General features: G+C 26.3%; 5 protein-coding genes across 10 annotated transcripts; 4 read left to right on the forward strand and 1 right to left on the reverse strand.

Moving 5' to 3' along the window:
- The first annotated feature begins 365 nt into the window (after positions 1–365).
- Positions 366–7326, forward strand: Phtf (putative homeodomain transcription factor). 2 transcript variants are annotated; one of them, XM_074252204.1, is made up of 14 exons: positions 366–852; positions 1546–1685; positions 1772–1980; positions 2051–2380; positions 2626–2938; positions 3371–3414; positions 3503–3666; positions 3768–3904; positions 3997–4297; positions 4462–4690; positions 4820–4915; positions 5007–5246; positions 5356–5537; positions 6789–7326. In XM_074252204.1, the coding sequence occupies exons 1-13, from the start codon at positions 827–829 to the stop codon at positions 5503–5505; spliced, it is 2379 nt and encodes a 792-aa protein (XP_074108305.1). In that variant the 5' UTR covers positions 366–826; the 3' UTR covers positions 5506–5537; positions 6789–7326. The 2 variants fall into 2 exon arrangements, with proteins under 2 accessions (XP_074108305.1, XP_074108306.1); XM_074252205.1 differs by lacking the exon at positions 6789–7326 and adding an exon at positions 5720–6399.
- Positions 6878–12486, forward strand: Oys (lysophospholipid acyltransferase 6). Of its 2 annotated transcripts, XM_074252207.1 has the most exons (9): positions 6878–7019; positions 7095–7720; positions 9424–9569; positions 9702–9779; positions 9877–9968; positions 10459–10706; positions 10787–11341; positions 11767–11918; positions 12001–12486. In XM_074252207.1, exons 2-9 carry the CDS (start codon positions 7637–7639, stop codon positions 12179–12181), a joined length of 1536 nt encoding a protein of 511 aa, XP_074108308.1. In that variant the 5' UTR covers positions 6878–7019; positions 7095–7636; the 3' UTR covers positions 12182–12486. The 2 variants fall into 2 exon arrangements, with proteins under 2 accessions (XP_074108308.1, XP_074108309.1); XM_074252208.1 differs by lacking the exons at positions 6878–7019; positions 7095–7720 and having other exon boundaries at positions 9424–9565; positions 12001–12485.
- Positions 12487–12619: 133 nt separating this feature from the next.
- Positions 12620–15453, forward strand: LOC141533207 (RING finger protein 37). Its single transcript, XM_074251947.1, has 2 exons — positions 12620–13354; positions 14244–15453. The coding sequence occupies exons 1-2, from the start codon at positions 12753–12755 to the stop codon at positions 15088–15090; spliced, it is 1449 nt and encodes a 482-aa protein (XP_074108048.1). The 5' UTR covers positions 12620–12752; the 3' UTR covers positions 15091–15453.
- Positions 15454–15613: 160 nt separating this feature from the next.
- On the reverse strand, positions 15614–21306 carry Rho-4 (rhomboid-4). Of its 2 annotated transcripts, none has more exons than XM_074251949.1 (5): positions 21012–21306; positions 17495–17573; positions 17041–17229; positions 16228–16553; positions 15614–16165 (listed from the first exon to the last, which is right to left on the reverse strand). In XM_074251949.1, exons 1-5 carry the CDS (start codon positions 21044–21046, stop codon positions 15637–15639), a joined length of 1158 nt encoding a protein of 385 aa, XP_074108050.1. In that variant the 5' UTR covers positions 21047–21306; the 3' UTR covers positions 15614–15636. The 2 variants fall into 2 exon arrangements, with proteins under 2 accessions (XP_074108050.1, XP_074108051.1); XM_074251950.1 differs by lacking the exon at positions 21012–21306 and adding an exon at positions 17899–18263.
- On the forward strand, positions 18524–23235 carry Mks1 (Meckel syndrome, type 1). Of its 3 annotated transcripts, none has more exons than XM_074251946.1 (5): positions 18524–18783; positions 19767–20451; positions 21999–22339; positions 22473–22651; positions 22729–22866. In XM_074251946.1, the coding sequence occupies exons 1-5, from the start codon at positions 18704–18706 to the stop codon at positions 22731–22733; spliced, it is 1290 nt and encodes a 429-aa protein (XP_074108047.1). In that variant the 5' UTR covers positions 18524–18703; the 3' UTR covers positions 22734–22866. The 3 variants fall into 3 exon arrangements, with proteins under 3 accessions (XP_074108047.1, XP_074108046.1, XP_074108045.1); XM_074251945.1 differs by having other exon boundaries at positions 22726–22849; XM_074251944.1 differs by having other exon boundaries at positions 22473–23235.
- Positions 23236–25547: the final 2312 nt, after the last annotated feature.

The raw sequence follows: 25547 nt of genomic DNA on the forward strand, positions 1-25547 counted from the left end.
TTTTAAAGATATTTTTTAGTTCTAATTTAATAAATGAAAAAAACAAAAAAAAAAAAAAAAAAAAAAAATTAAAAATGTCGGCTAACTTTAGTATTATTCAATTTTTTACCTTGTTTTGTCAGCATCTCAATTTTTATTGAAAAATTACTTTTAAGAAACGAAATATTAAATTTCTTCTTTTTTCTATCAATTATTTCTTGCGGTATTTAATTAACTAAAGTAATTATTGGATCGTCAATTAAATTAATTATTAAGTAAACGAATTATAAAATGCAAGAACTCGAGAGTGTATTTTAAATTTAGTACGCGCATGCGCACAGTTTTTTTACCGTCAGATGTCTTCAGCGAGGTGACACCTAACCGCGAAATTTTATTAATATTTGTACGGAGAAAATAAAAATAAATAAATAAAGAAAAGTGGAAGGGGGTGATTGCAGTGGATTCAAGAGTGGGAAATTAAATACAAAACATACATTCTGATAATTATCAGAATAAACAGCTGGCTTTCACGAGTAGTAGTCCGAGCGCTAGTGTTTTTTTACATCACCGTAGCTGCAATAATTACTCGTTAATTTTTTTTTCTTTTTTTTTTTTTTTTAATAATAGTCATTGTTGCGTTATGATATTGAATATTTTATCAAGCTACCACCAAAGTTTTTGCTGCATCAACTACCAAGACTATTTTTATCAGCTGTCAGTTCATTATCGGAGTATATTTTGGAAACTAAGTGTTTAATTAACAATTTTCACTTGGTAAATATTTAATAATTAAAGGTCAAGTTAATTTCAAGTGGAACGATAAATTTTTTTTTAATTTTAACTAACGATGGGAATTAATGACTTGATTTATTGGTAAATATTAATTATTATTATTAGTATTAACTGTCATTGTTAATGACACGGAAATTATCAGACACTTGAAAAAAATTTTTTTTTAAATTAACTTAGAAAATTATTTGTTAAAAATTGCATTTTTATATTTAAAAATTTTTAAAGAAAGAATTTTTTAAATACATTTTTCCTGTCATAATTTATTTGTTGAAAAAATGATCAAATGTCATGATATTAAAGTAAGCAGTCACTTGACAATTTTTTAATTTTATTTAGCAAAAGAATTTATGCCAAAAAATTATTTTTAAAAAATTGCATTTATTATTTTTTTTTTAATTTCTACATGTAAAATTTTTTGGCTATCATTATTTAATGAAAAAATTATTAAACATTTGCTAAATTAAAATTCGTTCAAATGTCTCTCAATTTCAGTAAGATTAATCTATATTATTAAGAGAATAAGCAAAAATTTGTGGACAAGGCAATTTTTATATATTTTATATATATATATATATATATATATATATATATATATATATATATATATATATATATATATATATATACATATGGTATTTGTAAAATATATAAATATATAAAATATATGAAAAATTGATGTGGGTACTTAAATAAAAGGTCTCGATGAGTGTAACATCGGGATGAGCTTATATCTTTAAAAACATCAATTTTTAATGGTGATTTTATTTATTAAAGGTACCAAAAAAAAATAGGAACGTATGACAAACAGCAATGGGAGAAAACAGTGGAGCAGAGAATATTTAGTGGGTTGAATAATGTTCCAATGAGAACAGCGAAGTTAAAAACAGAATTTATTGACGTGGACTTGGTGCGAGGTAACTAAATAATTAAATTATCTAATCATCATCAATAGCTGTTAATTAAGCAACAATAAGATCTGATTACTGATTAATTGTTTTAGGATCTTCATTCCCAAAAGCCAAGCCAAAGCATGGGCTGATAACAGTGACCTGGTTGGCTGTCAAGAGATTAATTTTACTGCCGTTTTACAAGAGTTGGTGGATCCAACAAACGAGTTCTAGAATATTCTTACTATTTATTTTGCTTTACAGTTTACAAATTTTTAATATTATTATTTTTATCGCTGGTGCTAACTTCAATGACTCTGATGTAATTATATGTTCGTTTATTATTTATCGAAATATCTGCTGAGATTTTGCAATTTGTTATTAATTTACAGATTGTATCGTTGACTGAAGTTCTGATGCCGGTGGCGATGATGTTCCTCCTCTGTACGGTGCACTCGCAAATAGTGTCGACGAATTCAGACCCGACAATTTCTACCGGCATAAACCGGTCACGTGCGCGAAGGTCTCGTCATGAAAGAACCCGGCCTGGTAAACTGAGACCGCGAAATCTGCAGCGTGGCCATTGTATGGGAAGTGATATTAACAAGACTTCACAAGAGACTGTTTGCTGTGATAAAGGCAATGCTAAAAATTATTCCAGCGTTTCACCCTCAGTGAGATTCGCTAAAAAAGTTTGTATTGATCCTTCAACTCCCGGACGAGTAAGTTTTTTATTGCGTGAGAATCAATTTAATAATTTTTTTAACAAATAAATTATAGCAAAAAAATGAGAACAAAAAATTGACATGTAGAAATTTTAAAAAGTTATAAATGCAATTTTTTTAAAAGTAATTTATTTGTCAAAAGAATTAGAAAATTATCAAGTGACAGCTGACTTTAATGTCATTTTTTTTGCTAATATTAAAATTAAATTTTTTAAAGAAATTATTATTTTTTTTTTTTTTAGGAAATTCCGAGTTCATCACAAGAATTAGACATGTCACGTGTGACTACGTCAACGCCGATCCAGGAGTCAGTTGTAAATAGATCAAGGCTAGCTGTTAATGGTACGAATGTTAATGTAAATGTTGATGGTGTGCATCAGGATGACGATGGATTTGAAAGTTTAAATGGGTATGTATCCAGTGACAATGATCGGGCTAGTTTACGGCCTCAAGTTCCGAAAGATGAAGAGATTAAACCGGAAGTTGTTACATCCTCTAGTAGCGATGTGAAGCTTGTAAATAATTCTAGTGAAAGTTCACGTATCTTAAATCTTGGTAATTAATTTATTAGATTATTATTTAGATTTTAAGGACTAAAAAATAATTAATAAAATATTCTATCTCTAGATACATAATTAAGAAACGACCTTGTATCTTGTGAACTATTGACATTTTTAAAAATATAAGCTCATCCCGATGTTACACTCATCAAGACCTTTCATTTGAATACCCACATCAATTTCTCATATATTTATATATATATTATAAATATGTATATATGAAAAATATATCAAAATGCATGTGGGTACTCTAATGAAAGCTCTTGATGATAGTAACATCGAGATGAGCTTATATCTTTAAAAATGTCAATAGTATTATTATTATTATAATTTAATTCAATACTATCAATTGACAGACATAAATATTATTACTAATATTTATTAAGTTCAGATAAATTTAATTAATTGACAAATGATATTTCTCTAGACGTTTCGAGGACCAACGACGACAATTTAGCAGAACCATGCGAAGTGTGTAGTTATTTACTTGAATTGATTAAAGCTATTGTGAGAAATAAATTAAGATTTAAATTGATAAAGTTTGTTTGACAATTTCCAGAGCAAAGATATTAATTCATCAAAACCAATGGAGAGTGTAAAGCAATTTGAGAGTGAAGAAGAAGGTGAGTGTGAAGAAACTGGGACAAATCAATTGACTGAAGTAACAACATCTGCTACTGAATGGATGGGAGTTACTACCAACAGCGATGACTGTAGTTATAGGTACTAATAATAATAATAATAATAATAATAATAATAATAATAAACAATTATTTTATTTAACTTTATTAATTTGCTTATAATAAATTTAATTAATTTTTAAGCTCGGATCTTGATGAGTCCCAGCCTCAAAGCGACAGTAATTACAGTTACGGTGAGTTTGTCGAGCATCCTTTCTCTTGGGAATTTGAACTACCGCCTTCTATTTTATTGAGCTCAAGTTGTATGACATCTGACCGAGGTAAAATATTTTTATTCATTTAAATTACTTGTATGATGATAAATTGATAAATTACAAATTTTAAATTATTGCTAATATTTTTTTATGTTTAGTGACTTGCACACTTTGGACGAGGAGAGAAATAAAAAAAGCCGAATTATCGGTTTTAGACATAAGCTCAGCAATAATAGCACGAGCAGAGTCAATGCCCGAGAGCTTAGATTATTTCTACGGAGGACTAGTGCTCTCAATAATACTTGCTGTGATACCAGCGCTGAGAAGACTCAGCGATCATTTTGGATCCGAAATTGGCAATTCCACCGGGATTGTTGTAGACTTAACTCTAATTGATTTCAATATTTATGTCGATTTTTTAAAAGAGATTATTGATGTTTCATTTGGCAGAACTCTCTGGTAATTTAATAATTTTATCAATCGATTATAGAAAGTTAAAAAATTCCCCGATAGCCACCTTAACTCAAACTTTTGTTTAAAAATCTTAAAATTAAAAACGTGGCTATCAGGGTTGTAATTAATTATTTTTTTTTTTTTTTTTTTTTTTTTATATATATAATTTAGGAACGAACTGTTGTCCTGATTTTGTCATTTGAGAGATTAATACTTTCCTGCTTATTATTTTTTCTCCTCGCCGTCGCTGAGAGAACTTTTAAGCAGAGATTACTGTATGCTAAATTATTTTCACATTTAACATCATCCAGACGCGCAAGGAAGTCTGATTTACCACATTTTAGATTAAATAAAGTCAGAAATATTAAAACTTGGCTGAGTGTTAGGTCCTATCTGAAGGTAATTTATTAAAAAATTAAAATTTTAATTAAATTAACACAAATAATATTTAACTGAAAAAAAAATAACAGTTTTGAACAATGTGAGTATATTAGTCTAATTAATTAACAACTGAATTAATTATTATAGAGACGAGGACCTCAGAGGTCTGTTGACGTAATAGTCTCGGCTGTCTTTATTGTAACACTGCTCTTATTATCGTTTGTCAGCTTAGAATTAATTAAAGTAAGTCAATTTAGTTGATTACTATGTTTGAATATAGTGAATGTATCTAGAATATTTACCTTACTAATTATAATTAAATACTTAAACACAGGACTTAGAAAGCCTACACTCGAGATACAACATCGAAGCGCTTCTCTGGAGTTTTACCCTCGGGATTTATATCCTAAGGTTCATGACTTTAGGCACTAAGATAAATAAGAAATATCGCAACCTATCGATTTTAATTACAGAGCAAATAAATCTTTACTTACAAATTGAGCAAAAACCTCATAAGAAAGACGAATTGACCGTTGCTAATAGTGTGCTTAAACTTGCTGCTGATTTAATAAAGGTAAGTTAATAGTAATTTTTAGGTCATTATTATTATTATTATTATTATTATTTAAAAATTACTAAATAATATTAATAATAATAATAATAATAATTTTTTTTAATTTCAGGAACTGGAAAGTCCATTTAAAATTTCTGGTCTATCAGCTAATCCGTATCTGTATACGATAACTAAAGTCGTGCTGCTGTCAGCGCTCTCAGGAGTCCTGTCAGAATTATTAGGATTTAAATTAAAGCTTCATAAAATATCAATTAAGTAAACCAGTAATATTTAAAAGACTAGACAACCCCGGTAAAAAATAATCAATTTACAGATATATATATATATATATATATATATATATATATATATATATATATATATATATATATATATATATATATATATATATATATATATATATATATATATTTAGATGTATAGATCAATATTTTGGGTAATACTTTTAATTATTACTGTAATTATAATTCCAGTAATACCCATAGTGCAATATTTAACAAACATGCAATTATGTAAATAGTTAAAGTTGAGTATAATCAATCAGAAATGTGATAAACGCTTTAAGATTAACGAACTTGATAAAGATCTCGCCGTTGTTAAGAGTAATTGACTATTAAAAGACAATTATTTTAATCGCGTACCTGACTCGCGTATTATTCTACTGACTGTAAATAATCACTTGAGATTATTATTGATAATAAATATTTAAGTAGTCAATTCAGTTAAAGTATTCAATTATAATGTCAACGCACCAGACACAATAACTATTTTAATAATAATAATAATAATAATAATAATAATAATAATAATAATAATAATAATAATAATAATAATAATAATAATAATAATAAGAAAAGAAGACGAGGAAGTGGAAAAATTTATTAATTTATTTTATTTATTTGCTAGCTAGTTATTACTGGAGCAATCATGCTGATATATTATTTTTAAATTCAAAAGAAAATTATTTGTTTGAATTTAAAATTTATAAATTATAAATTAAACCGGTTATGAATAACTCGCTAAATAAATTCCAATGCACGCGCCTAGTTAAATAAGGCGAAGAAAGTTTGTTCTAAATTTAATGATAATAATAACAGTACAACAGTATCTTAACTGTTTAGTGTAAAAAATGATGAAAATTAATAATAATAAAGTTAGCCGACGTTTTTAATTTTTTTACAATAAAAAAAAAATTTTTTTTTTTTTTGTAATAATTTTTTTAATAAAAAAATTTTTAAAATTGTTTTTCATTAAAAAAATTATTACAAAAAAATAAAAATAAAAATTTCATTTGTCAAAAACTTGAAAATTTTTAAGTGCAATTTTGAAAAGATATTTTTTTGGTTCAATTGAATAAATGGAAAAAAAAAAAATTAGAAACGTCGGCTAACTATGAAACTATAATTAGCCGACAGCAAAATTAATTGAATTAATAATAAAAAAAAAATATTTTTAAAAAATTGCACTTATAGTTTTTCAAATTTTTTACATGTGCAATTTTTTATTTTAATTTTTCCGTAATAATTAAAAAAAAATCTAAAGTTATTTAGATGTCGGCTAACTTTAGTATTTTAAAAAAAGTGGTAAGTTCTGAGCTCCATTAACTCTGATCATAAAAATAGTGGATAAATTTAAATGCCTGTAATTATGAGTGCAATTATTAGTATGTATTTGTTGAAGAAGAAGAAGAAGAAAAAAATTGACAGGCAAAAAAAGAAATAAACAAATGCATACAAGTGAGAAATTAGCCACTTAAACTCAATATAATGTAATGTATGAATGAATTTATTTTATTTATATACAAATTAACATATATATAAGGACTAAAGTTTTATATTTGTATATTAGGGTCATAGGAAGAAGCGAGGAAGCCTGCGTACAGTTTGCGAGTGAAGCATACGCACATTATTGATATGAAGAGGGGAATAAATAAATGCTCGTCCCTGAAATAGTGTCTCAACTCGTATCGCAACGTGCTGCTCTCTACTCAACAGAAATCTCGCTTTCTGTCTCCTTTTTCCTCCCACCGGCATCAACGTCTGGCTCTCTCAGTATCTGTTGGTCTTTCATGTTACCGAATGGGAAATGGAAATGAATCCCTGCCGTTTATCCAAGCTCCAAGCTGTACGCTGTATGCTGTACGCTGTACGCTGTACTGTGCTTGAGGTTTGAGTGAGGAGAGGACTCTGCGTCAGGCGATACCACATAGCATGTCTAGTGTGTAGTGTTTTATATTTGGTGTAGTTTAGCATCATCATCATCATCATCATCATCATCATCATCATCAACGCACAATCCCACTACACTGCTCGCAATTGCAGTACAGATATCTGACATCAGTTCGCTGAAGACCGTGATCGTGAAACGTAACTGTGATCGTGATCGTGACCATGCCAGCGATTAAGGAAGATTTCTATACGGGTTTTCATACTTTTGAAAAACTCTCTGATACTGTTGGGTTACCTGTTGATCAGGTAAATTTATTATTTATATTTATTTGTGCGAATTATTTTACTCTAATATTGTTTTTAGTATACTGAATTTAGCAGACATCCAAAAATTTTTTTAATTATTTTATTTTACTATAAAAAAACTTTATTATCATAAAGTTAGCCAACAGCGAAAAATTTTTTTTTTTTTTTTTTTTTTTTTTTTTTTTAATTGAATTAGAAAAAAAATATTTTTAAAAAATTGCACGTACAGTTTTTTACAATTGAAAAAAATTTTTTTTTTATTTTTTTGTAATCATTTTTTCAGTAAAAAAAAATTTTTTTAATTTTTAGATGTCGGCTAACTTAATTTTCAATGAAACTAAAATTAGCCGACAGCAAAAAAAAATTTTTTTTTTTTGTTAATTGAATTAACAAAAAAAAAATAATGTGCAATTTTATCATTTAATTTTTTTGTAATAATTTTATTAATAAAAAAAATTCTAAAAAAGTTTAGATGTCGACTATTTTAATTTTCATTGTATTTTATATGATTTTAAATTTATTATTTATTTTATTTGGTGCAAAATTGATCATCGACCTGTAAAGAAAAAAAAAGGCGTATTAATTAAATTTCTGTAAGGTTTTATCAATATTTATATATTTATCCAGATGATTAAATGATAAGATTATGAAAGGCTGCTTGAAATTTTATTTTCGCGTTAAAATTTTTAAAAAAGATCAATTTATCATTTGAAAATTAATATTTATTATTATTAAAAGGAGTGGTTGATTTTTAAACTAATAAAATAATTTTTTTAAAGTTGTTTTTTTTTTTTTTCTAATTTGATATAAAGATTAGATAAAAAATTTATCAGATGTTCATAATAAATTATATAAAATTTTAAAACGATGCGGTAAATAGATTGATTTTTTTTAATTGAACGCAATAATCTGGTGAGTCATGAGATCACCCACGTGCTTACTTCATACCTCTGACAATTACTTTATGCTCGAATGCTTTTAAAAAAATTGCATCAGCTCGGATGTCATTTTATATTTATATATCTATGTATACATATATAAATATATTGTGCATTATGTATTGTTTATTGTATGTAGGTAAAAAAAAAAAAAAAAAAAAAAAAAAAAAAAAAAAAATTGTGTTAAATTACTTGATGCGTTAACTGTGAATAATGTGGTAATATTAAAATAGTATGGTATTAAAACTCATATTATTATATTTTATGAGTAACAATAATAATATTTTTAAAATTAAAAAAAAAATAAATTTTAAAAGTGTTATTGTTGAAAATTATTGCCGGTTATTTTGTTTTATAATTCAATGACATAATATTTAAAAAAAAAAAAAAAAAAAAAAAAACTTGTTTTTCGTGAAGAGTGTAAAATATTTTAAGGACTTTCGAACTGTAATGTTATTTATATTGTATCCATGTCTGTGTCCATCTCCTGCCTATTTATCGCTTAACACACATGTGCATACTGCTTGTGTGTATGTGCATGAACAAAGCTCAGGTTTTATCAATGGAAAAACATTTGGAAGGGTCTGTTTGAGCCTCAGTAGAGGCTGATATTGATTGTCACGTGTAACGCACCGTAAAAAAAAAAAATATATAATACTAAACAAAATTTATGGCTCCCGTCAAAAATTCTTTACAAAAATTTAAAGAAAAATAATTAATCATTTTTCATTTTTATTTTAATATTTTTCTGTTTATATTTTACAGACAAATTTCGTCCTAAGTCAGTTTACTGCCCTATTTTTCGCCGGAATTTTGAGAGTCTTCTTAAAACCAGGTCTTGTTGCTCCAGCGACCCGACATCTGTTTGGTCTTGTTATTGGACTTCTTCTAGGATACTTTTGTTTTGGCAAGTAAGCTCTTTAGTGATGTAAATATATTACTTTATAAAAAAAAATATTATTTTTAAAATTTTAATAATAAATTTTATTACATTAGTTATATTAATATAAAATAATTAAATTAATTATATTATAATTTTTTAGACAAGCTGCTCATCTGGCAGGATTACCAGCATTATGCTTCATTGCAATGCGTACTCAGGACCCAAGATGTGTGCAAAGGTATGTTATCTATTGCTAAACTTTGAATTATGACTATAATTATATAAAAATTATAATCAATAAAATAAATAATATATATTTATTACTTTTATTTCAGAGTTGTCCTCACTCTGGCTCTTGGGTACCTTTCTTGTGTACATTATTACCGGCAAATTTATGCATACGGGTCATATACGCTTGACATTACTGGTATGATATTTATTAAACTTATAGAATTAAACATTATATTTTTAGTATCTTAGTTAATCTGCGATAATAATTTATCCAAGTATTATTAACTCACATGCTGATAATATATTTTTAAATTTAATATTTAGATTTTTACATCCAGTTAAAATATCGTTTATTTATATCTCGTGATATTTGCTTATTTTTATTATTAAATGTTTTAATATAAATATGTGTTGAAATTAAAGTATTTATCAATTTTTATTAACGGTAATTTTTGTAATGGTAATTATCATGAATATTTCATACTTAAATATGTTAAATACAAAAAAAAAAATTTTTTTTTAGTTGATTTTTTTTTTTTTTTTTATAAAAAAAATTTTTTTTTAAGTCAATTTTTTTAAAAAAAAAAAAAAAAATCGGTCAAATTTTCTTTTTAAATAATTAAAAAAAAAATTTTATTTAATTACTTGTCATTATTATTATTTATATAACAATATTTTTTGTCCAGGTCCGTTAATGGTAATAACTCAAAAAGTAATTGGCTTAGCTTACAATATCCACGATGGATTTTCAAGATTAGAAAAAGATTTAACGCCCTTACAACGGCACCAGGCTGTTAAAATAATGCCAACAACATTGGAATACTTCAGTTACATATTCCACTTTCAAGCATTAATGGCTGGCCCAGTAATATTTTACCGTGACTACATAGATTTTATCCACGGAACTAAGTTGAAAGGAGCTAAATCATTTTCCGTAAGTTTATTATAATCGGTTGACTGACTTTATTTATTAAAGTAAAAAATAGTTCTTAACTTACTTTTTTTTTTTCTCAGGGATTTTATGATGATTCATCTAAAGAGCCAGAAGAAATCGTGCTAGAACCGTCGCCCACCAAAGCGGTGATAAAGAAAATAACGGCAAGTTTGACATTAGCTGTACTGTTCGTGTCATTCAGTTCGCTGTACCCAATCCAGCGAGTGAAAGAGCAAGACTTCCTTGACAACACAACTAGCGCTTACAAAATATGGTACCTGATGAATTCAATGATTTTCGTACGTTGCAAGTATTACTACGCGTGGCTGTTCGCTGACGCGATATGCAACAACTCGGGAATGGGATACAATGGACGAGACGAGAACGGCAAAGATCGCTGGGACTTGATCTCCAATGTAGATCCCATTAAATTCGAGCTTTCGTTGAGTCTGAAAGACGCGATCTCTGCCTGGAATATCGGGACCAATAGATGGCTGAGGATGATCGTCTACGATAGAAATGGACCATTTAAAGTATTTGCAACCAATGGTTTGTCTGCCTTCTGGCATGGATTTTACCCTGGTTACTACCTCACCTTTGCTACTGGAGCACTCTTTACACACGCCGCTCGTGCCGTAAGTTTGTTGATTCATTTCAGAGTTATCGCATAATATTACAAGGCTGAAAAAAATTTATTTTTTTTTTTTAAAGATTTTTAATTGATTTTTAAAAATTTTAGAAAATATCAAATATCATCCAGATTATACTAAATTATTTTTTTTGTGTATTATATACTCAGTGTAATCTCCGATTTGACTAAGTAATTTTTCTGATTATAATTAAAGTTTTTTTAACAAACAAATTTGTTTAAAAAAATTATTTAAAAAAAATTGCATTTTTAATTCTTTACATAACAATTTTTTTTTCTAATTTTTCTTGCCATAATTTATTTGTTAAAAAAAAATTATTAAAATTTAATAAATATCTGCAAAATTAATTTTAATATTTTTTGTAAATGTTTGTAAATTTTATTAAGAATAATTATCACAATTGATTTCAGGTCCGCCGGGCTATCCGGCCCTATTTCATTGGAAGCAAGCCGATGAAATTTTTTTACGATGCGATGACATTCACTGCGTCTCGTATTGCTATGGCCTACCTCACATTCAGCTTTGTGCTGTTAGAATTTATGCCAAGTTTTAATGTTTATAAGTAAGAATCCATTAATGATTATTATTTTAATTTTTTTATACAATCTAATAATTAACATTAAATATTAAATTTTAAATCTTAGGTCATTGTACCTGATTCCACATTTGCTAGCTCTGGCTGCAATTTTTATATTGCCTTTACTTCCGGTACGTCGACCCAGTCAAAACGGACATGTTAAACCCTCGTATAATGGTTATGTGAATTACATTACCGATCGTCAGCCGGAAGTCCGTAATGGAACATCAAAAAATAAGACGGAGTAGAGAATATTAGATTGAACTAATTTCTCTACCTAAATTATTAGTAGTTATTCATATGTATTTACATATATTCACATACGTACACATATATTTTTATTTGATATTTAAAATATAACTAATACCTGTTATTATAATAGTTTACCTCTAGATATATTTTAATTAAGTTAGAGATATTTTTAAAGCTAAGTGATGAACGAAAAAATTTATTTACAAAAGTGAAAAAATAAACTATATAGAAATAAATAATTGAAATTATCTGTGACGAGTTTAAAGTTATAAATAATAACAAATTTTTTACTGTATTCGAATGAATAAAATAAATATTTTATAATATTGATGGATAATTTATTTATTTTTAGTCCTTTAATTCAGAATTAAAATTATGTACATAATTTTAATTATAACTTTTTTATTATAATTTTTTTTGCCGATTTATTTTTTTTTAAATTTAGTTTATTGAGCGCCAGCAGAGGGCGAAAAAAAACGGTAAAATTAATTTATTTTGTGATCACAACAATATCACAGATCACAAAAATTGTTATTATTTTGTTTATAATTAATAAATAGTATAAGAATGTTGATTGACATTTGTAAAAATTACTTAAACACTAAAGTTAAGTGCGACAAGCCAAGCTGTGATGATTACGACATTGAAAATTTAATATCTGAGAACGACAGAGGTTTTTTAGTTTATTCATGTATAAATCCACCCATAAACATAGACTTTAATTTTACAAACGCTATTAAATTAAGTCATGTGATAATATGGCCAGCAATCGGTGAGCAAAAGTCTACTGGATTCAAACTTTCTGTCAATTTAAGAAACAATTCCATCAATCAGCTGGCTGTTGGATTTTTGGAGCCCAGTGACAGTGGGATTATTTTTTGCTGCAATGACATTGATGTTAATCAACTTAAAACTAATTATATAAATTTTTCCATTAAATATATCAGCGGATTCGCTCATAAATTTGCCAATTCCATGAATAATTTAAAATTAACAATCATGAAGACACAAAAGTCTGTAGCAGCTGTCAAGAGGATTCAAATTTGGGGTTACGTCAGACGTGATTCCAAAATACATCAATTGTTTACTGAGTATAACGATAAAATTAATTGTTGTAAAAATGTGTCACTGCCTGTAGAAATTCAGAATGCTGAAATTAAACCTCAGTCGTAAGTATTTTTTTTTTTTTTTTTTTTTTTTGGCTGCATTCGAAAATGCTTAATCTTAAAATTGATAATACTGAAGTTAGCTGTCAGCTGTCAATTTTAAAAATTTTTTTAACAAATCAATTTCAATAAAAAAGTGCTTCTAAAAATTTTCACTTGTAATTTTTATTAATTTTCACGTGTGAAACTTTTTAATTAATTTTTTTTTATATTAATTTAATTGCTGTAAAATTCTAAAAAAATTTTTAATATCTGTCAACTTCAGAGTCATTAAAATTGTGTTATTTAATTCGTGAACAAGATTAATCAAAAATAGATCTAAAAATGTATTTTTTTGTGTGATAAGAATTGTTAATTCAAAAAAATATAATTTTTTTTTTTTTTTAAATTTTAAATTTTCATCAAAGAATTAAAAAAATAGATTTTTATCATTTTTTAGATTAATCACTAACTAATATTTTATAGTGACAGAATTTAAAAAAATTTTTTAATTTTTTTGATCTCTAGATACATAATTAAGAAATAACCTTGTATCTTGTGAACTATTGACATTTTTAAAGATATATATAAGCTCATCCTGGAGTTACATTCATCGAGACCTTTCATTTGAGTACCCACATCAATTTTTCATATATTTATATATATATATATATATATATATATATATATATATATATATATATATATTACATATATATTTATATAAAAAAATTCCACATGCAAAAATAAAAAAAAATTTTTTTAAAAGCATTTTTTTTTTTTTTTTTATTATAGTTGATTTGGTATAAAAATAAAAAAAATTGACAGTTTTTCAGCTGACATTGATATTTCTAAAAAAAAAAAAAAAAAATTCTATTAATTTAAAATTAAAAAATTTTTAAATTTATTTCAGAAGCGATAAAAAATCACTGGAAATACCTGAGGAATTTTTAGATCCAATAACTTGCAGCCTGATGATCCAGCCAATTATTTTACCGAGCGGTAAAATAATCGACTACAGTACTCTGGAGACTTACGGAAAAAATGAAGCGCTCTGGGGAAGACAATTAAGTGATCCATTCACTGGTCTGCGTCTCAGCAGTAATTTTCGGCCTGTTTACGCTCAAGCATTGAAATGTAGAATAGATAAATTTATAACTGACAATCATTGTCACGCTGATTTGAACAACATCCCTCGGGTGTTGGGACCTCACAGACACTCTGCTGTCGATGTGGATTTAAACGTAATTTCTTCTGGCCAGAAAGGAAGTTTATCAGCTTCTAAAATTAATTTTTCTGCATCAACGAAATCGATACCAAGAAGTATCAAGACCAGTCACAGGATACCTATCATTGCCAGTTATTCGAGGTTCAGCTGTTTAAAGCCGAAGTTGCCAAAAAAAATCAAGAAAGTTACTGAAATGAATCGTTTTAGTAACAGCGAAGCTTCTACGATTGAAAATGCTGTTTTGAATGAGTCAATAATTATTGATGAGAATCTTAGAGATAGTTTGAAGTCTTTACTGTCGAATTTAAAGACTTTGAGCAAAGCTGAAGTTGTAAAAGAACCTGATAATGAAATAGTATGTAAATGTTGTAAAAATAGTGAAATTAAGGACATTTGTGGGTATAAACTCACATGTAGTCATGTCGTATGTCACAGCGCTCTATTGTTGGGTGTAAATAATAATTCATTTTGTTGTGATAAATGCAATATTAATTGTCGGACAAATGAAATTATTAAAATTCATTTAAGGTAGTTTTAATGCATTATTTTTTGTAAATAAAAAAAATTGATATTTGTATGAATAAATATATTAATTTATATTGTAAAAAAAAAAATTGATAATGAAATTTAGAGACATTTGATAATTTTTAAAATTTTTTTACAGCAAGAAAAATTTATTTGAAAAATTTTATCTTTAGAAGTTCTAAAAAATTTAAATGCAATTTTTTAAAAATACGTCAGTCCCCAAAAAAAATTTTTCTTCAAACTAAAAATTTTTTTGGACTTAGAAAAAAAAAAAAAACAGAATTTTTAGTATACGCCCTTATGTCATCCGAGGTCGGTCTGGGGAGCCATGAAGGCGTATAAAATTTTTTTTTAGCGTTTCTCTAAATTTCTAAAAAAAAAAAAAGTACATTTAATAGTTAAGAAAAAAAATTATTTTATTATGACTATTAATAATTATTACTATTATAAATATATGTATATTTGTGCAGATACTTTTATACTAAGGTACAAAAAATAAAAAAAAACCAGGTAAAAAAATAATACCGATGAAACTAATAAATAATAATAATTACTACGAATTATACATAGACTGGGGAAAATAAGAAGGATACAAAATATTCCAGAGGATAGCAGCAGTCATAAGAGCGACGTATGTAAAAATACTGGCCCACCAGACAGCCTTTTCCCACGTTTGAACTTCTAGATTACGAAGAACGTTTATACCGACGAGTAATCCAGCGATAGCACCAGCAAAATGTGCAACATACCCAATCTGGTCTATGGTGTTGAGCACATATCGCTTGTAAATAGCCTGACCGACATCGACAGAGGTAACGATTATAAAGACACACAGCTGGAGGGCTGCGAACTCCATTTGCCGCCAGTTCATTATTATCGTTGCGACGTGAGCAGTTATTAGAGCATAGACTCCACCAGATGCACCAGCTAGATAGACTTTTGGGTCTGACACAGAAGTCCCCAGAGACCCAGCGACTACTCCAGCTATGTATATGATGAGAACTCGCCACCATTTGTGGACCATCTCCAAGGGGATTCCCAGCATTATCTGCACCAGCAGATTCACTACGATGTGAAAGACTCTGCAAGATGATGAATTAGGTAAAATATTTGTCTAAAGATTTTTTAATTAAAGTCAACTTACCCAGCATGGACAAACATGTATGTCAGGTACCTCCAGGCCTCGTATCTTCTATGAGGGTCATAAATAAACAGTTTAGACGCTGGTCCCTCTAGAGTTTTGTCGACTATTACGTCATACAGGTATAATATTGTTTCTATAATTGATATTATTATCATTGCAATTGCTGGAGGCCTACAGCTGTATTCTTCTTCATAAATTCCGTCTGGAAAGTCCACTGACGGTCTCACGCTGTACTGCGTTTCTAATGTTAGTCTTTGCGGAACCATTTTATGGACATAACGATTTAAAAAGTGACCAAATACTCCTTGCATATCTTTTCTGTGAATCTGAAAGTTTTTTTTTCATACAATTTTATGAAATTTTAATTTTTACGCTTCTGGATATTTTTATCAAGCTTAGTATTAAGTTAAAATAATATTCTTTTTAAAATACACTTGTAGCTTATTTTTTAATTTTTTAGAAAGTTTTTTTTTTGCAATTATTAATTGAAAAAAATTAAAATTCGTCAGATTTAATAATGAAAATAAAATTAGCAGATATCTGACAATTTTTGAAATTTTTTTTTATTGAAAAATTTATAATAAAAAAATTTTTTTTTATTTAAAAATTATTCAATATTTGCTTATTTTAGGATCATGATTAGGGAGCAAATTTTAAAGTAAATCTTGATGAGAATCAGTCATCATTTGATGTCAAATTTCTAAGACTTAAAAAAAAAAAAAAAAAAAAAAAAAAAAAAAAATGAATTTTTATCTAAAAGGATTTTTTTTTTTTTTTTTTTAATTATTAATAACTAATAAAACTTTTATTTACCATAGCAATAAACTCTGGGTACTCCAAAAATCCAGAATCATTCAAATCAGCTTTTTGCATAATTATCCTAACAACTCTCGGAGGAATGTCATCATTGTAACTGGAGCCTCTTATCATTTCCTTCAATTCATGATACGAGATTTTGCCATCACCATCTAGGTCATACTTTTCAAAAATTCCTTTCCAATGCTGTAAAAATTATGAGGCTGAAGTTAGCAAACACTTGACAATATTTTGATTTTGCTTGAAAAATAAATTAGGCATAGAAAATTATTCATAAAAATTTTATTTATAATTTTTCAAAGCTTCTAAAGATGAAAATTTTCAATAAAATTTTCTTGCTATAATTTATTTTTCAACAAAATTATAAAAGTGATCAGATGTCTCTCAATTTCAGTATAATTAAAATTTTTTAATTGAACACCAAAATTTCATTTAAAAAAAAAAAACTTACCGCGTTATTGTACTGCAGAGGAATTATCACCTGGCCTTCGCGGTCCTGCTCGTTGACCATTTTTATCACTTTAAATCCCCTGAAGAAATTAAATTTGATCAATTAATTAATTAAAATTTTATTACTAATTTAAATGTTGATAAAAGTATTTTAAAAAATCTATCAAGTGACAGGTGTCAACTCTAACTCCAACAGGTGACTAAGTCATCTTACAAATACACATAAATCTAGTCACACACACTTTAACTTAGATTGTAAACTATGCAACAGATAACAAAGTCACCTATACAATAAAATAATTTACACTCTCACTATCTTTATTTTCCAAATTAGCAAAACTTTATCAAGAAAATAACAAATTAATAAATGGGCTTATTTTATTTTAAAATAAATTCACAATTTACCGTTATCACAAGCTACAGGAATGTGCTTGCTTTTCTCACAGGTTATGGTGTAATATAGGTTTTTTTTTTTTTTTTATATAAATTATATTAATATTAATTTAAAATACAAAACTGTCATAAAAAACATAAACTTTACAAAAATACAAAGAAGAAATGACAGAAGATTCTTTTTATAAAATTTTAATCACCGAGTTTGTGAATCATTATGAAATTCCCGGTACATTGTAAATTATAATACTAAAGTTAACAGTCAGCTGTTAATTTAAAAAATTTTTTAAATAAATTAATTACAATAAAAAAATTCTTCTAAAAATTTTCACTTGTAATTTTTATTAATTTTAACATGTAAAACTTTTTAATTTAATTTTTTTTTACAATAATTTAATTGCTATAAATATCTAAAGAATTTTTTACATCTGTCAACTTCAGTGTCATTGCAAACTATGTACACAGAAATATCCTATATTTACTCACAAATATACTTTCGCATGTATAGGTACAGTATGTTTATGTTTTCGCTGTCAAACAAAGGGTCATTGGTAAGAATTAATCTTTTATTTTTATTTTCATTCTTCCTATTTCCTTTCACTTTATTTCTTTAACTTGCAAAGTGTAATTGCGCTACTTTATCACAATCTATGTACTTGTTTTATGTATGAAATTTATATTTTGTTTATAGTTTTAGATTTGTTGTGGAATAAGTCGAGCAGCACATAGTAGAGGTTGCTAGGCAACCGATAAAAAAACAGCCGCATAATAATTAGTTCATAGAAAATAATTAAGTAGTTATAGTTAGCAGCTAACAATGTTTTCGCGTAATTCTGGAAAATTAAAAATAGCTGGAGAGTACAGGGTCAACCAGCCGATTGATCATTTTAAATTAAAGTAATTTTATAACACTCAAGCTGACAGATATTAAAAATTATTTTGAAATTTTATAGCAATTATATTATTATAAATTTTATTTAGGATTTATTTTTATAGAAAATATTATTTTTTTTTTTTTTTTTTTTTTTTTTTATCACGTTACAGCTGTTAGTTTTATTAGTTTAAATAATATGTAAAGAGTTACTAAAGATTTCATTTGACAGTTCCAAGTCAAAAGTGAATTATTTTTATTTAAATACTTAAAATTTATTAAGAAAGTGATAATTTTTTAGTTTTGAGTAATCAATTATAAAAAAAATTATTTTTAAAAAATTTATACTTGTTATTTTTTTTTAAATTACTAGATGTGGAATTTTTTTACTAGAATTTTTTTTATAAGAATTTAATTGTTATAATAATCAAAAAAATTAGTAATGAAACAAAATTATTCTTATTGTCTTAATAATATAGATTATTTTTAGAATTTTTTGCTTAAAATTAATCAAAAATAAAATTTTTATTGTATTAAATTTTTTAGCTCATAAATGTCAATTTTTCAATAAAAAAAAAATATCAGATTTTTTTTTGTTCCATTTGTCTCATGTATATAATTAGAATTCACGCGATAAAAAAATCAATTACTTTTATTGCTCTGTAATTAATTAAAGTAATTGAGACTTCCCTATCAGTAGTTAAAGATAAAAAATTCCGACTATCAAAAAACAAAATTTTCTACTAAATCAAAAATTTAAAATTTAAAAGAAAAAAAAAAAATATTAATATTTTGAGAAAAAAAAAAATTATTTAAAATTATAAACAATTTTTTTTCTTATTACGTTGGTAATATTTTTGAAAATAAATTTTTTCTCTTAGAATAAAAGTAAAACTTATAAACATAACTGTTTATATTTACACTAAGCAAATAAAATGAACTACCAGGAACCGGCCATGTGGAACTATAATTTAATAAAATTTATAAACATCTAAAATAACTGTTTCAGAATAAAAATCCTCCAGCAAAAGTCACCTCTGGTGGATCTGTTTGACTATGAGGAAGAAATCCACGACTCAAACTACCTCGAGTCCGAAGAGAAGACAATAAGCTGGCAAGAGAAGATCTTCAGCTCGTCAGAGGTGAAATTCTACAGCGAAGAAAAAAATTGCAAGAACCAGCTCCAGAAAGACTACCACGAGCTGATTACCAGCGAGAATGTCCAAGGGTCCAGGCTGTTCACCTACACAGCGGAAGATTCATATCGCCAGGACAAAACCGCGGTCACTTCAAGCAACTACAGCTCATTTTTATCCAGAAAAAACGCCTCGGCTTTGCCGGAGATCCAGAATCGCAAGCCGTTTAACGAACGGTACAACAAGCAGGTGATCGACAACAGCCCAACTGACTCCAGGATTCGATCCAGTCACTATTTGTACCTGGATTGCAGCGTTATGCACGTGATGGTGGATTTGTCAAATAGGGAGCAAGTTTCCTCCGATCCCGAGACCTCGAAAATTCTTCTCTGCACGCTGACTTACAACAAAGCCGGCAAAGTTCTAAGCATCGACCCGGATATCAACAACGCCGAGGCTTATATCATCGAGAGCATTGGAATGAATTACGAGTACTGGATTGAGCATGTTTCAATTTGTGATCCACAAACTGATAATGCAACTAGTAATTTATTAGATGCAAGTATTTTTTTTTTGTTTATTTATTTTTTAAAAAAATAATTTTTAATTATTAATTAATTTAATTTAAGCAAAATTTTGTGAACTATTGACATTTTTAAAGATATAAGCTCATCCCGATGTTACACTCATCAAGAGCTTTCATTTGAGTACCCACATCAATTTTTCATATATTTATATATATTATATATATGTATATATGAAAAATATATCAAAAATGCATGTGGGTATTCAAATGAAAGCTCTTGATGAGTGTAACATCAAGATGAGCTTAAATCTTGAAAAATGTTAATAATTAAGAAATTATGTTGTATTTTCTCTAATGATGATATTTTTAACGATATAAGCTCATTTTGGAGTTACTCTCATCGAGACCTTTCATTTGAGTACCCACATCAATAATTCATATATTTTATATATTTATATTATATATATAAATATATGAAAAATATATAAAAAATGCATGTGGGTACTCAAATGAAAGCTCTTGATGAAAGTAACTCCAAAATGAGCTTATATCGTTAAAAAGTTCAATAGTTAATTAATTTTAAATTACTCACCCTACATACGAAATTTCAGATATTTGTCGCATCATCTTGACTAATTGTAAAAAGACATCAAATCACTGACAATAATTAATAAATGAGCACGTCAGGTCCGGTATGAGCTTCTAAGCGTACTGATACAAGCACTGACACACGTGTGACTTGTTGTAAAAGAATGTTTGATTATCTGAAGAAAAAGACGGACGCTAAATTGTTATTGCGAAAGCGAGATATTGAGTGTTATATAAAAAGATCGAGACCGATCTTGTACTTGACTTGGAGCGCACCAACTTCGGAAAATTAATAAATTTTCTTCTCGTCTCACCGAATTATTTTTTATAAAATTACTCAAATTTTATGCTTTTTTTAATTGAGATTATTTAGTTTATTTTTAAGCAACAAGTGAGAACAATTGGATTCACTATCACGAGATTACGGTTTTAAGTGTTTTTATACAATGATAGTCATTGCCGTGTCTTATCATTGTAGTATAATGTCATTATATTGGTGGTTTATTAATTACTGTTATTTATTATTATAATTAATGTTTATTTATAATTGTTCTCATTGTTAAATTTAGTCCGCTGATTTTTCTTGAGATTTTTAATGCTCCAGAAAATTTATAGTGAAGAATTTATTTTAAAATATAAAATATTTTTGCCGCTGAACTTCAAAAAATTAAAAAAAAAATTTTTAACAATTAAATTGTTACTAAAAAAATTTATTAAAAAATTTCACGTTAAAATTAAAAAAAAATTTTTTAAAACATATTTTTTATAATAATTTATCTGTTAAAAAATAAAAAAAAAAAATTGCCAGCTTATTTTTGTATTATAAAGTATTTTATAAAAAATTTAATTTTTATAAAAAAAAAAAAAATCAATTAGAATAAAAAAAAATGTTGTAAAAAATTTTTACATGTAAAATTTTTCAATTAAATTTTTTTTATTAATTCAAAAGATAATTTAATATATTTTTTTTTTTTTTTTTTTTTTGTTTCAGGAAATACCAAAAGTTTACTATCAAGATAAAAATATTTCAGATATCGAATTACCACCTGCAAATATTTTACGTTTATTTTTAACATTAGATTTCACAGATGCACGTGATTTTAATTACAATTCGATATTTATTACATACACAATCGATTTACCAAAATTCTGGAGCACGAATCATCACGAAAGACTCTATGGAAGAACTCAGCGATGTAAAATGATAAATAAATTAGCTCATTTTAGTTACGTAGCTGAAATAACACTGGATCTTGATTTAAATTGTCTGTATGATGTGCCCTCGTGGCCTTATTTGTTAATTTCCGTCGGTTCTCTGGACAATTGGACCAGGTAATAAATATTATTAATTAAGAGAATAAGCAAAATTTTAGTCACTTTAAGTAAATTTATGAAGATATTAATAAAAATTAATGTAATAATAAAAGAAGAAAGAAAATATATAAAATACATTTTTTTTATTTAGGTACCGGATAGAAGGCTACACATCAATACCTCTGCCATCGTCTTCTGGGTCCTACGAGTTCAAGTTACAAACTTGGAGACCGGTTTACGGAGTCGTCAATGCTCTGAGAAGATTTTTCACCGGTGGAACTGCTGAGCTGGAAGACATCGCTTACTGCGGAATACCCCGGGACCACGAAGGTAAGAGCTTGGACAAAAAACAACTCAGGGTTGTCCCCAGTGGAACTGTTGGTCTAAGGGTAAATATTGTTCAGCAGAGTAAGAGCAGTTCCAAAAATCGAGGATATAAGTTTCAGGAGAGATTTAACTCTGGCAGCTTGATTAATACTGTTAACAGTGTGCTAGAGCAGTTTAAAGCTGCGAGGGAGCGGATGATTCAAGCTAGATCTGATAGAATTGATTTTTTAAATAAGGATTAGTTTTTTTATGAAGAATTAATGCCAAAAAAATGCAATTAGTACTTTACCTCAAGTTAAAAATTTTAAATAATTTTTTTTCAAGTAAAAAATATCATCAGTGGACGAAATACAACGTTATTTCTTAACCGATGGAATTTTTAAAGATATAAGCTCATCCTAAAAATAGACTCATTAAGACCTTTCATTTGAGTACCCACATCAATTTTTCATATATTTTATATATTTATATATATTATATATATATATAAATATATAAAAAATATATCAAAAATGCATGTGGGTACTCAAATGAAAGCTCTTGATGAGTGTAACATCAGGATGAGCTTATATCTAAAAAAAAATGAATAATAAAGCAATGACGTTGCATTTTGTCCACTGACGATATTTTTAACGATATAAGCTCATCCTAGAGTTACACTCATCAAGAGCTTTCATTTGAGTACCCACATGCATTTTTGATATATTTTTCATATATTTATATATATATAATATATATAAATATATAAAATATATGAAAAATTGATGTGGGTACTCAAATGAAAGGTCTCGATAAGTGTAAGCCCAGGATGAGCTTACATCGTTAAAAATATTATCAGTGAAAAAAATACAACTTAATTTCTTAATTATTGAGATTTTTTATTAATTTTTTAAAAATAATTTGATAGAAAATTCTAAAGTTTATCAATTTGTCATAAATAATTTACATAAAATTACAGCTACAGCCGAAGTTAATAAAGCTTATTAAAAAGTGTCTTCCGATATCATAAAAAAAAAAAAAATAAATAAAATTTAAAACTAAGAAAGAGCTGGTAAAATACAAATTAACAAATTAGTCAATAACGGTGGTGATTTATTTCAACAAAAATAACAATTTACATTAAATTGTTTAGATAATAATATTATCGTGTATGCTACACCGGTAGAGTTTACTGTAGGCGTGGTATGCGCTCGCTCACTATTTAATATTTATCCACTCATTTATTTATTTATTTAATATATCGTTTCCAATGAATTACATTTACTTTTTACTTCAGTAAAATTGTTAATTATCATTAAATCAGCTTCTTTATTCCGACCGTCTATTTTACAACGAGAGCCAACATAAGCTCATTACTTTATAATTTATCATATTAATTAATAATTAATATATATTTAGTTTTAAATATACAGCCTTTTTTAACGATCAACTGAAAAACTGATCGTGACCAAGCTTTTTTATTAATTATAATTTATAATCGCATAGGTACAATTGTAACAATATAATTACGTGTCTAGTCTATGTCTTATTTAATTTTATTTAAATTTATTTTTTTCAAATTTATTTTTAGTCATTTTGGAGCAATAGCAGTGATAGATTCGTTCTCTTAATTTATTATTAGAGCTTAAGTACTTATTAATTGGATGCAGTACCTTAGATCACGGTTTTGGAAGCATAAAAAAGTTTTTATTAATTAAAACTTGGCATTTGACAATTAAACTCCGATTGAACGATCAAATAATTTTTTTAAATGATTATTGCAATATAAGACACGGTACGGATAAAGAAAATTCTAATTAAACAATAATAATAATAATAATAATTATTATTATTATTATTATTATTATTAGTTATTATTTTACAGCTGCAGTAAAAGGCACCGGTCCCTTGGTTTTATCAACAATATTTTAATTTTTAATTATTACAATAAAACTATAGAATTTTTTTTTTTTTATTTAAAACAATTGGCGGTTAAATTAATTATAGTAATTTAAAATTTATTTTAATTAAAGGATAAAATTAACAAACATCTGTAAATTTTTATAACTGAATTATTTTTAAAAAAAATTTTAATTCATTAAAAAAGTGAAATTTTTTTTTTTTAATTTTAATTAAAAAAAAAGTGAAATTTTATTTTTTTTTATTTTTATAATAACTAAACTATTTTTTTTTTATTTTAATTAAAAACAAGTGAAATTTTTTTTTTTTTTTTTAATTTTAAAAAAGTAAAAAAAATTTTTTTTTTTAATTTTTATAATTAAATTATTTTTTTTTTTAAATTTAATTAAAAACAACTAAATTTTTTTTTTTTAATTTAAATTAAAAACAGAGAGAATTTTTTTTATAATTTTAATAAAAAAAAAAGTGATTTTTTTTTTTCTTAAATTTTAATTAAAAAAAAGGGAAATTTCTCTTTTAATTTGAATTAAACAATTATAAAATTTTTTTTTTAATGTTAATTTAAAAAAATAAAAAATTTTTTTTTTACAATTTATTTGTAATAAAAATAAAAAAAATTCAGATGTTTGCTAATTTGAAAAATAAAAAAAGAAAGCATAACAGGGCGCAGTCCACACGAATATTTTTTTTTTTTCTATAAATAAAAAGTAGTGGAAATATAAAATTAGGCTGTATAAAAAGGTAAATGTCAATGTTAAGTGCGTAATAATTGAGAGTGATAATGGATATTTGTTAAATTAATGACAATAAAATAAAATAAAAATTCACATTTATTCGTAGTTATTGACAGTTAATGTAATTTATTATCAGCAAATAATTATCATTATTTTATTTTTTATTTATTAAATAATAATATTAATTAATCAATTAATAATTTTAATCCATTCGTAAAGAGAACGTATCTGAAAGTTCCCTAGTCAGTTCGTCAATTGTTACTTTT

Source organism: Cotesia typhae, unplaced genomic scaffold (genome assembly GCF_013202065.1).
Source record: "Cotesia typhae breed Kobodo isofemale line unplaced genomic scaffold, CoteBio_Ctyphae contig_83, whole genome shotgun sequence".
In the NCBI taxonomy this organism is placed as follows: Eukaryota; Metazoa; Arthropoda; class Insecta; order Hymenoptera; family Braconidae; genus Cotesia; species Cotesia typhae.

What these genes read in the sequence shown, in the direction of transcription:
- Phtf (XM_074252204.1), top strand. Translation starts at nt 827, where the DNA reads ATGGGAATTAATGACTTGATTTATTG. An exon ending in ATCCTTCAACTCCCGGACGA is followed by an intron (nt 2,381 to 2,625) that starts GTAAGTTTTTTA and finishes TTTTTTTTTTAG; the next exon opens with GAAATTCCGAGTTCATCACA. An exon ending in GTGTTAGGTCCTATCTGAAG is followed by an intron (nt 4,691 to 4,819) that starts GTAATTTATTAA and finishes TAATTATTATAG; the next exon opens with AGACGAGGACCTCAGAGGTC.
- Oys (XM_074252207.1), top strand. Translation starts at nt 7,637, where the DNA reads ATGCCAGCGATTAAGGAAGATTTCTATACGGGTTTTCATACTTTTGAA. An exon ending in ATATACGCTTGACATTACTG is followed by an intron (nt 9,969 to 10,458) that starts GTATGATATTTA and finishes TTTTTTGTCCAG; the next exon opens with GTCCGTTAATGGTAATAACT. An exon ending in AAGGAGCTAAATCATTTTCC is followed by an intron (nt 10,707 to 10,786) that starts GTAAGTTTATTA and finishes TTTTTTTCTCAG; the next exon opens with GGATTTTATGATGATTCATC.
- LOC141533207 (XM_074251947.1), top strand. Translation starts at nt 12,753, where the DNA reads ATGTTGATTGACATTTGTAAAAATTACTTAAACACTAAAGTTAAGTGC. An exon ending in GCTGAAATTAAACCTCAGTC is followed by an intron (nt 13,355 to 14,243) that starts GTAAGTATTTTT and finishes AATTTATTTCAG; the next exon opens with AAGCGATAAAAAATCACTGG.
- Mks1 (XM_074251944.1), top strand. Translation starts at nt 18,704, where the DNA reads ATGTTTTCGCGTAATTCTGGAAAATTAAAAATAGCTGGAGAGTACAGG. An exon ending in ATTGATCATTTTAAATTAAA is followed by an intron (nt 18,784 to 19,766) that starts GTAATTTTATAA and finishes TAACTGTTTCAG; the next exon opens with AATAAAAATCCTCCAGCAAA. An exon ending in CAACTAGTAATTTATTAGAT is followed by an intron (nt 20,452 to 21,998) that starts GCAAGTATTTTT and finishes TTTTTGTTTCAG; the next exon opens with GAAATACCAAAAGTTTACTA.
- Rho-4 (XM_074251949.1), bottom strand. Translation starts at nt 21,046, where the DNA reads ATGATGCGACAAATATCTGAAATTTCGTATGTAGG. An exon ending in TCTGAAATTTCGTATGTAGG is followed by an intron (nt 17,574 to 21,011) that starts GTGAGTAATTTA and finishes TAATTTCTTCAG; the next exon opens with GGGATTTAAAGTGATAAAAA. An exon ending in ACCCAGAGTTTATTGCTATG is followed by an intron (nt 16,554 to 17,040) that starts GTAAATAAAAGT and finishes AAAAACTTTCAG; the next exon opens with ATTCACAGAAAAGATATGCA.